The sequence below is a fragment of the Scomber japonicus genome, chromosome 1 (assembly GCF_027409825.1).
Source record: "Scomber japonicus isolate fScoJap1 chromosome 1, fScoJap1.pri, whole genome shotgun sequence".
Classification (NCBI taxonomy): domain Eukaryota; kingdom Metazoa; phylum Chordata; class Actinopteri; order Scombriformes; family Scombridae; genus Scomber; species Scomber japonicus.
This window is the reverse complement of record NC_070578.1, coordinates 22,786,852-22,799,552: the sequence shown is the minus strand read 5'-3', so window position 1 is coordinate 22,799,552 and position 12,701 is coordinate 22,786,852. Positions and strand designations below refer to the sequence as shown.

The 12,701-nt window shown below is 37.0% G+C and overlaps 1 protein-coding gene across 1 annotated transcript; it reads left to right on the top strand.

The window, feature by feature from the left end:
* Window positions 1–6,815: 6,815 nt before the first annotated feature.
* LOC128380507 (basic helix-loop-helix ARNT-like protein 1) lies at window positions 6,816–11,229 on the top strand. Its single transcript, XM_053340388.1, has 11 exons — window positions 6,816–6,937; window positions 7,180–7,191; window positions 7,610–7,639; window positions 7,726–7,883; window positions 7,970–8,052; window positions 9,396–9,488; window positions 9,640–9,757; window positions 10,057–10,206; window positions 10,315–10,561; window positions 10,703–10,809; window positions 11,075–11,229. The coding sequence occupies exons 1-11, from the start codon at window positions 6,831–6,833 to the stop codon at window positions 11,227–11,229; spliced, it is 1,260 nt and encodes a 419-aa protein (XP_053196363.1). The 5' UTR covers window positions 6,816–6,830.
* The last annotated feature ends 1,472 nt before the right edge of the window (window positions 11,230–12,701 follow it).

Genomic DNA, 12,701 nt, shown 5'->3' with positions numbered 1-12,701 from the left:
ACCTTTTCGGCATTGTTGCTTCTTCTCCGGTTTCACATTATGTTGCTGCTTTCTTCTACCAAGAACCCACATTTGCCTTTCCAGTGATTTGGCTATTATAGGTTAGCATGAAAGCTGATCATGTTCATTCTATGTCACAATCTTGCAGGCAGTTGGTCTGATACACATGACAAAATGTTTTAAAATACAATACATCATAAAATATGAAAGCAATGGTTGCATTCATCTGCAGGACACTGCCTTTTTTACTTTTCCTAAGACTTAAATATGATTATCAGTTTCACCCAATAGCAGACATTAGTAGGAGCTTGAAATTTGTCTGAAAGATTTAGCCTAATGAAAGTAGTAGTGTTTTAGCAGATATTAAAATTGATTTTATACAGGCACACACAAACTGTGATTTCTGTTACCTGTTAGTGGCTGTCGACTGCTTAATTTGTCTTGTTACCTGTAGGTATGACTGTATGACAGATGTCTGAGTGATAAGACACTTGTGCAGAAGTACTGAAGACATCATGCTTTAGAGTACCGGCACAGTCCAATTTCAGCATGTTTCAAATATATATAGGTCTATTGATAAATGAAATAAATATATATACATTTAAAATAACAAATCAAACAAATCAGACTACACACATCTGTGGACAAGATCCTTTAGTCATAAGATTTGTTTTGACTAGTTTTGGATCAGATAAACCATGTGATTCAATCTTTAATTAAACAGCCACGGAGTTATCACCAGCATAACTAAGACAGACAATAACACATCTTAGTCATCTTGTCCCAGATGCCAAGGAAAATCTTTTTGAGCCAAATTTCACCATGCAACCCAAACATGCCCATGGATATGACAAATATATCTTCTTTATATTGCTTTGCCTTATGACTCACTCCTGACAGATGGATTTTTTGCATGATAACAATTAGGCAGGACTCAAAGGGTTGTAAAGTGAATTTGATTAAATCAAAAGATTATTTGAAATAGGATTACATTTTTACTGCCTCAACTAGACACTATAAGCTTATGAAACAAAGGACTTCAAAATGTACATACATAACCAATGTTCTGTGTCCTATTTGAGTTTGTACTGTATGTACCTGAACCAATAATTACATGATGAATCTTCACTCTGACAATGGTCATAAAACTCTTTGAAACTCTGACATATTTATATCTAGAAGAGTATCAAGACTTTATCACTATTCTGCTGTGCCACAATCAACAGAATCAGAGCTGCCCATCAGGAAAATAAGCATCAGATTACTTTGGTCTGACTTGGACACTTGACCTTTTCGGCATTGTTGCTTCTTCTCCAGTTTCACATTATGTTGCTGCTTTTTCTACCAAGAACCCACACTTTCCTTTCCAATGATTTGGCTATTATAGGTTAGCATGAAAGCTGATCATGTTCATTTTATGTCACAATGATTATCAGTTTCACCCCATAGCAGACATTAGTAGGAGCTTGAAATTTGTCTGGAAGATTTAGCTTTTATGAAAGTAGTAGAGTTTTAGCAGATGTTAAAATTGATTTTATACAGGCACACACAAACTGTGATTTCTGTTACCTGTTAGTGGCTGTTGACTGCTTAATCTGTCTTGTTACCTGTAGGTATGACTGTATGACAGATGTCTGAGTGATAAGACACTTGTGCAGAAGTACTGAAGACATCATGCTTTGGAGTATCAGCACAGTCCAATTTCAGCATGTTTCAAATATATGTATATATTGTGTCTGAGGGGAACACAGCAGTTTAGTCAAAACTCTGCTGGATTTGCGATTTGATGATACCGGCCTGAACTCAATGACCTTTGTGTAAAACTGGAGTAACCCTGGACTGAATCCAAGTAAGAGTTATAATATTAATGCACAGAAACTTCTAACAGACGTACTGTAGCATAAGCAATGACAGCATGGAGTGAATCAAACTGGCCTGTGTGTGAAGACACTATAAATATGTTTTTTTCATGTTCTTTTGATTTAATTAGAGATTACTTTTTTTTTTTGGTTTTAGAAAGTGCTACATTGAGAACAGACTGCACATTTTTGATTTGATTTCACACATGTCAATAGGTGGCATACTGACACGTTATCCCATAAAGAGCAGATGGTTGCAATGGGCTGCAGTTGAATATGGTGTAATGTTGCATGTTCACATCACTGTGGCCGAATGTGATTAAATTAGAAGACACCAGAGCTTGTCTTTCCCCAGCTGTTGAGAAACGCAGAATGCAGCCAGACAGCCAAACAATTACCTTTACAACACATTTCTTAATCTATTGCTTTCATTTAAAGTCAGCTTTATGTTTTTGCCATGTAGCTAAGAGACTAGACACCACCCGTTTTGGATCGCTGCATGATTATAATGACATTAATGTCTATGTTGATTCAGCAGTTGCATCGACAACTCTATAGTCTCCTATTAAATAAAAAATGTCTGTAGTCCTAGGAAATGTTTTTGCATTTTGCAGATGTTTGTATTGTGTCCTGATGTGTTCATTTCAAGTTTGGACCTGATTGATATATCATCATTACTACAGTTGAGATTTTTCTACAGCAGGTTGGACTGTCACTGTCTGCACTGTGTTGTTTCTTCATGTTGTTCTGACTCAGCTTGAGCACTCATACCACCCAAGATGTTATCTTCCAGACTAAAACAGAAGGAAGGGCATGAGGTAACAAATGTGGAGTGGATATTGCATGCCTTAATTCTAAATTGCTTTCGACAGAAGTGTGTGCCAGATGAATTTAATTAAATGAAATGTAATGCTACAAGGCTTTCTCATCTGCTTAACATGCTGAATAATGACAACACTGTCTGGGAGCTTGTTACAGGCTCTTTGTTTCTGGATTAGACCACACAAAGTCTCTCCGGCAGCAGAAGGTAAGCCAGGAGGAGTCCTGGGTGTCTGAGGGGAACACAGCAGTTAAGTGAACAGTCTGCTGGATTTGGGATTTGATCATACTGGCCTGAACTCAATGACCTTTGTGTAAAACTGGAGTAACCCTGGACTGAATCCAAGTAAGAGTTATAATATTAATGCACAGAAACTTCTAACAGACGTACTGCAGCATAAGCAATGACAGCATGGAGTGAATCAAACTGGCCTGTGCTCATTTTTCCCCCTCACCCACAAATGTCTTCAGAACATGGTTCCTACATAATAATAATGCATTTTATTTAAAGGCGCCTTTCAAAGCACTCAAGGACACCTTACACGGCACATATAACACAACTGTACATCAAACAATATAAATCAGGTAACACTTAGTGCAAAGATAAAGAATAAGTATGAATGAGACTACAAAGTGCATTAGTACTATAAATAAAACAAGAATATGATTGCATAGTTAGTGAGAGACAGAGTATGCCACTCTGAATAGGTGCGTTTTCAGGCGGGATTTAAAGGTGGAGACAGAGTCTGAAGTGCGAATGTCAGGTGGGAGAGAGTTCCATAGGCGGGGGGCAGATCAGCTGAAAGCTCTTGACCCCATGGTGGTTAAATTGGCAGATGGGGTAAGAGCTGGTTGGCAGAGGAGGATCGGAGAGTTCGGGAAGGTGTGTAGATGTGAATAAGTTCCATATCTATTTATCAGCAGTGTTTAACAGCATGATATAGCACAGGACAGTTAATGTGAAGCCTGAAGTTTAAATCTAGTATAACAGTATTAAATATACTGTTACACTCCAAAGCAAACTTCTTAAAAATGTGTAAACCTTTCAGTACCAAAATAGGTATTTGTTTCACTGTTTTTGTTATTTTACCTTTTTACCAAAACATATTCAACTTAAAGCTGTATAATGAATATGAGTTTTAAGAGCAGACTCTCAGCTTTAATGTGAAGGTATTCACGTCCAAGTAGGAGAAAGGGTACCAACCTCTTTTTGAGGGGACCATAAATAATTGGACAACTGATTTAAAAGCTGTTTCATGGACAGGTGTGGACAATTCTGTTGTTATTTCATCATCAATTAAACAGGTAAAATGTCTGAGTTGATTCCAGGTGTGGACTTTGCATTTGGAAGCTGTTCCTGTGAACCTATAACATGCAATCAAAAGAGCTCTCAATGCAGGTGAAACAGGCTATCATTAAGCTGCAAAAACAACAACAATTTCATCAGAGAGTGTCCAAAACAACAGTCTGGTATTTTGAGGGAAAAATATGCACTGGTGAACTTGGTAACACAAAAAGGCCTGGATGTCCACAGAAGACAACAGCGGTGGATGATTGCAGGATCAATCATCAGATACCTTACATTACAATACTAGATTTACATGAATTAATTTGGCAATCTGCACATATAAAAAAGGAAAAAATTAGATTTGAGACGCATCTTAAACCTATTGTAGATGTATTTTGTTGCACTATGCTGCCAGCATGTGGTGAAAGAGGGCGATGGCCTGCTAGTCTCTGCTGAGGAGACTTTTAGTGACGACCAATGACACAATACATGTTTTAAAAGGCAACACAAGGCTTTCCATTTCTTGACTCACTGTCCCCTGTGTCCTTGAACATCTGGGTGGTAAATGTTTGTTCAATCGCTTCTCCCTATCTCTTCCCACAGTGACAGCAACAAAAACAATTACCACAGCTGCTGTTAGTGCTTGAAGCAATAATAATCACAGGGTCAGTCAGAATGGTATGGTGGCCAGTTAACTGGGGTCTACATGTAGCAGTATGAGCCATTCTTATTCTTCTCAAAGAGGGGTTTCTTTCTATTGAGATGTATTTATTTTTTATCACAGGGCATTTATTAACCATTTTTTCTTTAAACCACATCAAAGTACAGGAGGACTCTTTATTCTTCTGGGACATTTATTTTTTTTATCGATTAAGTCTATTTTAATAAACTGTGTCTTGTGTCTGTTCAAAAGGCAGAGTAGATGAGTCCCCTAAAAGTAAACCTGATATATCAACTTCAGTAACCTTAAATTAGTTTTACCGATCTCTGATACATGTGTGTAAGGATCACTGACTCCATTCACCTACTTTCTCTGAAGTCCTGAGTCCCCTCGATTTAGCATCCTAACCACAATCTATTAAAATATATTTTAACTGTTTTCAACGTCAAGAGCTGATTTGTTTTCAGTTCAGTTCAGTTTAATTTATTGTCATTGTTATCCATTTTGGTAAGGGGCTGGACACTGGAGAAGGGAGCATGATCAATAGACTATATTTAATAGCTTCTGTAACTAGGTGGGTTTTCACATAGAGACTAGTCTTTAACAGTACACCAGTCTGGTAAAGACTCCCTCAGTTTTTAATACCATCTGCACAATACTGCAGGGATGACTATCGGTGTTTTCACAAATTATTTACATGATGAGATTTTTGATAATCATCAGTAATGTGGATATAATGACTAAGTTGTTAAATAATACAACAGCTAGAACGGTCTTGTCAGTTCAGAGAGTTAAATCACTTGACTGTAATGCAGCCTTTAAAACCAGGTAAAGACAACACTTATGCGATATCACAATATTACAATATCCAAAATCTATTCTATTGATATAATATTATGATATTGCCCTTATTGTAACAACTTGTACCCTTTCAGTAATTGGTTGTGTTTTCTGTTTATGCAGTGTGTTATCTAATGTATGCATCAGTTTGCTTATGTTTTATTTATTTTCAGTTTTTTTTTTCTTAAATGAGATGAATGTGTTGTCAAAGCATTCAAATCATTTTCTGTATTTGCTTGTATTCTCTTAAACTGTGGAGCTTTTTTTCCTCACTGTAGTAGATGCTTGATTGAATGGATTTTAGCAATTAGTGTTAACATTTAGTTCTGATGCTGATGTGATGCCATAAAATGTAGTTATACTAACAGAAAAGAGAAATTTATTTTGAAATCAGAGATGCTGTTACATAATAGTAAAAGTTGAAGAACAGGCTCGTAACAGTTATAATGGGGCAAAAAGACAGGGATTATCATGTTTAGTAATATGAGCATGTTGCGTTGGAAAATACAAGGAGAAAATGATGCTTTAATCCCCAGAGCCAACAAAAAGCTCACATAACTGACTTTAATAATGTGTAAATAGGTGTGTGATTACTCCTGCCATCTGTTCCTCTGTTCCACTTGTATTTGCAGACTGATTTTGTTCTGTCTCTCTATTTTCGGTCTCCTCAATGATAAATCTGAAATTTTCTGGCAAATTTCAAGAGTATACTAATTTTTTTGATTCATTGTCTACTTCAAGGGAAAAATTGGTGTCTTTAAGTTTATAAAAAAAATCAAATATAGATTTGAAACCTGGAAAAACTATAAATTGACAGCTGCAGAACAGCAGCTTTGTACCTAACTACTTCCGACAAGGACATTTAAACGGGGCAGTTACATCAGGTCCTGCTCATTTTCACGTCTCAGATGTTTCACGTCTTATGCAAGGCTGATTTTGATCTTCAGTTAGAAATGCACATTGTACACATTTGATCAAAACATGTTTTTCAACCGATTATCTAATCTATTCATAAAGTTGAGACAGCTTATCTTAAAGGGTTTTGCTATATCTTGATTGAGGTTCAGTTTTCTCTTATATAGTATGTATATCTGATTCTCAGATACCTTGTTCAGGTTTGTATGCTAACAGGAAGCAGGTGAATGAGAGGTGTGGAGAGCTCCTGCCTCTATGAAATCCTCTGGGTCTCTTACATTGTAAGCACCAGCTGTTAAAGCTGTCCATGCTGAGATATAAATTTCATTGATGGTGCTCAGTTTTCACATTCAGACTAGAGCTGAGCTTACGTAATTTCCTCAGTGCTTCCATAAAGCTGTCTCCCTATGGATCATAGGTAGATTAAAGAATGGATCTCTCATTTACGATGAGCAGGTTTATGTCCTCACGATCAACCAACCTGATCAGCAGCTCAACTGGCACAAGCAGCAAGAACCTGTCTCGCAAAAGGAAAGTCAGCTCTGCAGTATACCAGTAAGTCTTCTGCAGATAATGTCATACTGTGTGTTACACCTGCATGCTGTCAAAATGTGTTTCCTTGTTGCTGAATATAGTACAGGTTTGAAATTGCATTTGATTTATTGCTTACAAGTAAATGTCATGATTTTAGGTTAAAATATTAGCTCTGGTCTTTTCTCTTTGGAGCATGTATATTAAAATAATTTTCCACCCACAATGCAAAGACATTATATTTCTGTTTATCGGCCCTGCAACAGGCTGCAGTACCAGTTTGTTTCCATTCCTGTCAACCTGTGCATGTTGGCTCCAGCTCCACTTAAATCTGAATAGGAATAACTGAACACTGAAAACTGAATAGAAGCTAACCTTTTTTCCTAACTATGTTGATTATTTCTGAAAGGAAAATGTAAATATCTAGAAAGAGAAATAAACATTTTTGTGGGGTCAAATATTTGTTAGATATCAGAATACTTGTACTAATACTATGTTTTTATTCTTGTGGTGGATTACACAATCAGTCCAAATGTATTGAAGAAACTATCATCTGGTCATAGACATTGGAACCCAGATCCACCTCTCTTATCACAACAAGGATTTAAGTACACATTGACTGTTGAACTGAGCATTGGAAAACTGTCTCTTAAAATCAACCCTAACATTCTCTATGTTTCTGTACAGAGAGTGCAGTGATCAGCCAGGCCACGATAAGAATGCCAGGTATCCCCATCTGCTTTTCCTTTCACATATATAAAGATAGTATGGACACAACAATGGAAATGATGTCTTTATTTTTTGAGTTACAGGGAGGCTCACAGTCAGACAGAGAAACGACGCAGGGATAAGATGAACAGCTTCATAGATGAGTTGGCTTCATTAGTGCCTACATGCAACACTAAATCCCGCAAACCGGACAAACTCTCAGTCTTGCGAATGGCAGTCCAACACATGAAGACTTTACAAAGTGAGAGAAATCATGATTTTAACAGGTAGAGATTAAAGCTGGTTCATATTTTAAGAGTTGATTGACATTTTCTCTCGGAAAAACAGGTTCTACTGCCAAACTTCACACAGACGTTAACCACAAACCTACATTCCTATCTGAGGAGGAGCTAAAACACTTAATCCTGAGGGTAGGTCTACCATTGTGGATTTCAAAATGAGAAATGTATGCAGTGTATTGCTAAGAGTGCAAAGTACTTTCACTGTATTCATCAATGTATGCAAATAATGTTGTATTACAAAAACCTCCCAGAAACAGCACTGTGGAAGCAAATATCAACGTTAGTGGAAAGACCGAATGCTTAAGCTTTGATAAAGCCTTCCAGCCCTCTTCGTAATTTGAGTCGCTTTTATTTGAGTTGAAATTATAGGACACAAAACCTCTCTCTGATTTGTCTGCCTTGATAAATAACACCCACTTATTGTTGCATTGGTGCAAGCTGATTTGTGTAAACATATTCTTTGCATTAAAGTTCTTTTCAGACCGTTACGCTCTGTTTTTTCTGTTGTGGTGTGCAAGTGAATTAGATGTTACCTCAGTATTGTTTTTGCCTACAGATAACTGCCATGTACAAGCATTTAAAAGTGCTGTGTGAGACTTTCACATCCTCACAGATGTTATCTGAACAGTGCTGTAAACCACATTATCATTATTATTATTATTATTATTATAAATTAGTTGTTCCACGTAGAGAAGTTAAAGGTCTGACTTATAATCATTTTATTTTTTCTCATCATGTTGTCATCATTGTATTAAAATTTAGCAGTGAGCAGATTCTAAGCTTACTGCTAAGCACACTAAGGCTGACCTTTTTGGTCACATTGGATTACAGGACATGCCTTTGTAGAATTTTGGAGGTTTTGAGAAGTAAATATTAAAAGGACTGTGAAATTACAGCGAGTTAGCACCATTTTTTATCACTATGGGGGTAAAAGGAGAAGTGAGTTAGAAAGGTCTTATTTAACCCTTCAGTCACTTATGCAACTCATATTTAGTCATAAACTTTGTGTACTGACTGAAAGTTTAAGATTGCAGATAGAAGGCCCTCAGAGATTTGGAATGACTGAAGCATTGATCCACTGTGCATTCACACTGCAGGGAACCAGATGAAGTGTTTTTGCCTCCTATTAAAGACACTTTCCAGTGGATGTGCTCCAGGCTACACTGCCAGAGAGTACATCAGGAGATAGCCTCAAGAATATGCTGGAGGGGTTACTTCTCTCTGTAGGCTCGGAAATCTAGTGTGATCTCTTTTAGAAGGAACTGAAGGAAATTTCAATGGAAAATAGCAACACTGTGTTTACCCTGATGCCACTGTAACTGAAACTTGAAAACTTGAAAATATATTGATTCAATATTATGGTCTTATTATGGTCACCAAAATACAATCTAGTTTTGTGCATCTCTACATCCAGGGTCAGTTCTCACCGCATGATAATAATATGATTTGTCATGTTCATCTGTTCTTCACAGGCAGCTGATGGCTTTCTGTTTGTTGTTGATTGTGATCGAGGAAAAATACTGTTTGTTTCTGAATCAGTGGACAATATCCTAAATTATAGCAAGGTGGGTGCTGTTGGGAAGTGTTGTAATATTACAGAGTTACGACCTGGTTCTGTTTTTTAGTTCAGTAAACTACATATTTGAATTTAGTACATTTTCAAACTGATACATGATATGGTCTTGCATAATAACAACTCCTGTCTTTTCTCTCCAGAATGACCTGATTGGCCAGAGCCTGTTTGATTACTTGCATCCTAAAGACATTGCAAAAGTCAAGGAGCAACTGACTTCAGCTGATATCACACCAGGAGAGAGATGCATCCATGCAAAATGTAATCCTCAATGGTAGCGAGAGTAGAACAGACTCCTGGCTGTATATGCACACTCATTTAACACAGACATAGTTTTTTGGAGCACATTAATGATACTGTACTCAAAATATTTAATAGATAACTTTCAGTATAAATTATTTATATATCCCTTTTGAACACAAACCCCCATATCACTTCAACTTTTGTCTTTTTGCTTACCTTTTGATACTGGAATGTACTTTATTCGTGTCATGTAACATAATAAAATTACATAAGTTATTATCTACATTGTTACCTTTATCAAAATGTTTTTGTTACAGGTGGTCTTTCAGTGAAAACTGACATGAACTCATGCTCTTTGAGACTTTGTTCTGGGGTGAGACGCTCATTTTTCTGCAGGATGAAGTGCAACCGATCCCTGCTAAATAAGGACGAGGATGATTTTTCCTCCACCTGCCTGAAAAAAAATGGTAGCATCACTTGCATAGTATCTACAGCTTCCCTGTGACTAATGAGTTCTGCTGATGAATTAAATTCTGATGCTTGTCATCTTGTAATGTTGTTTTCTTTCTACGCAGAGGAGCATAAGGGCTTCTGCACCATTCATAACACTGGGTACTTAAAAAGCTGGTCTCCTGCTGAGGTGGATCTGGATGAAAATAACCAGCTTGACATTGACGGATGTCACTCAAGCTGTCTGGTGGCTGTTGGCCGGTTGCATCCCCACACTGTTTCTCAGCCAGCACTGTATGACATCAAGGTCAAGCCGATGGAGTTCGTTTCACGTCATGCTATTGATGGGAAGTTTGTCTTTGTAGATCAAAGGTGAGAATTTTCATCACACATTACAAACATCTTATCAATCAAGTTTTAGATTGTGTCTGAAACTTTTACTCCCAAATGTTACTAAACTATATTAAAAGAAAGAACTTTTCAAGGAAGTATACTCTTTTTTTCATTTTGAAGGGCCACTGCTATTTTGGCTTACCTTCCTCAAGAGCTGCTGGGAACGTCCTTTTATGAATACTGTCATGAAGATGACATTGCCCATTTAGCAGAATGTCACTGGCAAGGTAAGCATCTCACAGCATTTGATCAACATGATGGTATTGTACATATCTACAGCTCTCCAAAACCAAATATTACTGTGCACACATTGTGATTTTTAAACTGCTCTGGTGGAATTACAGTTCTTTGCAGCGGCCATGTCTGTAGCACAACAACAGAAACTGCATTGGTTCATTTGAAAAAAATACAGATAGTCATGTAGTTAATCTTATTTGTGAGAGGTACATCCATTACCTGTCCTTGTCTCCCTCTGTCACTGTCCACTCAAAGTGCTGCAGATGAGAAAGAGGATCAATACGAAGTGCTACAAATTGAAAATAAAAAATGGCTCATTTATCACACTTAGAAGTCACTGGTTCAGTTTCTTAAATCCCTGGACAAAAGAGGTGGAGTACATTGTCTCCACCAACACTGTAGTCACGTAAGTGCAGCTGTCCTAATTTACTACATCTTTATTTTTCTTGATATATTTTAAAGTGTGTGTATAAAGTGTTTCCCAGGTTTAAACTAGGGTAATATTATTTCATAGGATGTTATATGTTTTATATGTATTTTTAAAGTTATTTTTGTCATTTAAAAATAAATAATGGCATGATTAGGATCAAGGATTTAGTGGAAACTGGCTGAATAGATGTGGGATTATCTGCAAACATACTGTCTGACTGCTGTAGCTAAAGCTGTTGAGTACAATATTTGATGGATGAAATGATGATGCCTCTTTTCTCATTCTTTCACTTCTTTTTTCACAAAGCAGTGCTGCAGATGACAGAGTTGAGAACAGCTATCATCAGCCTGTTTCCTCTTCACAGAGGAGCATCGTTGTACAAATGCCAGGTGACAGTGAGACAGTCCTGCCTTTGTTTAATCTCAACCATCAAATGTAAAACATCACATAAGACATTTTACTGCCTTGACTTGTTGCAGATGCAAAGCTGGATCTCCACACAGTGCCTGGAACTGCTGGAGTTGTGGGGGAAAGCGCTGGGAAGAGTTGAAGCAATGACTCAAAGCTTCTACATAACTACAGAAGCAGAATTTCACTTAATCATTTTAACATGATGGCATAATAATGCAGAATTGAATGCAGAATTGAAGATTTAAAATTCAACATCTGTCCTAACATGACCTATAATTAAGCATAATGAATGAAACAAGAGAAATAAAATATTTGCAGATACTGTAATTTGTTTTATAGATGACTGTAAAACTTTAAAAATATGATTTGTTTAACTGCACCTGATGAAAGGATGGACATCTCAACTGTGATCTCAAACAGCTAGAGAGTATCTGAGGCCTCTGCAACTCTGGAAAATGTGGTGGCAAAAGGGATGGAGAAAGAGCGAGACAAGCAAGCAGAAGATTTTTCAACAACACGGGATGTTAAAACATCAGAGGACATTTTGGAAGCGCAGGGGCTGCAGAAGACACAAGCTTACTGTATGTTATAGATTATGTAGCCTACATGTCTGCTTTACCCAGTTTGACATAATCAAAATATGACAGAGAACACCTGCTGTGATGGATGAGGCCCCAGCGTGAAGGACAAGGCAAAAAGGGAAGCTAGAAATTAAAATGTGAATGTTTTAATCAATGATGATCAATTCTATATTTGGTTCTGATAAAACCTGAGTTTGCATTACATGAATCAAAAATGTTAGTGAGAATTATGAATGTATGTAATCATAATAATACTGAATTGCATTAATGGATCAATATTTTGAGAACTGTATTGTGTTGTTGTGCTGTCAAGCCATTTGTAAATACAAAAACCTGAAGCCTTATCAATGCTCAGTCTTCTTTGGTCCCTAAGGGGCCAATTTTACAAAATGTATATGTTATATTGTTTAGCACATATGGACTTAGGTGACCTGCTTTAGTTTGTAGGATCCAGAGGTAC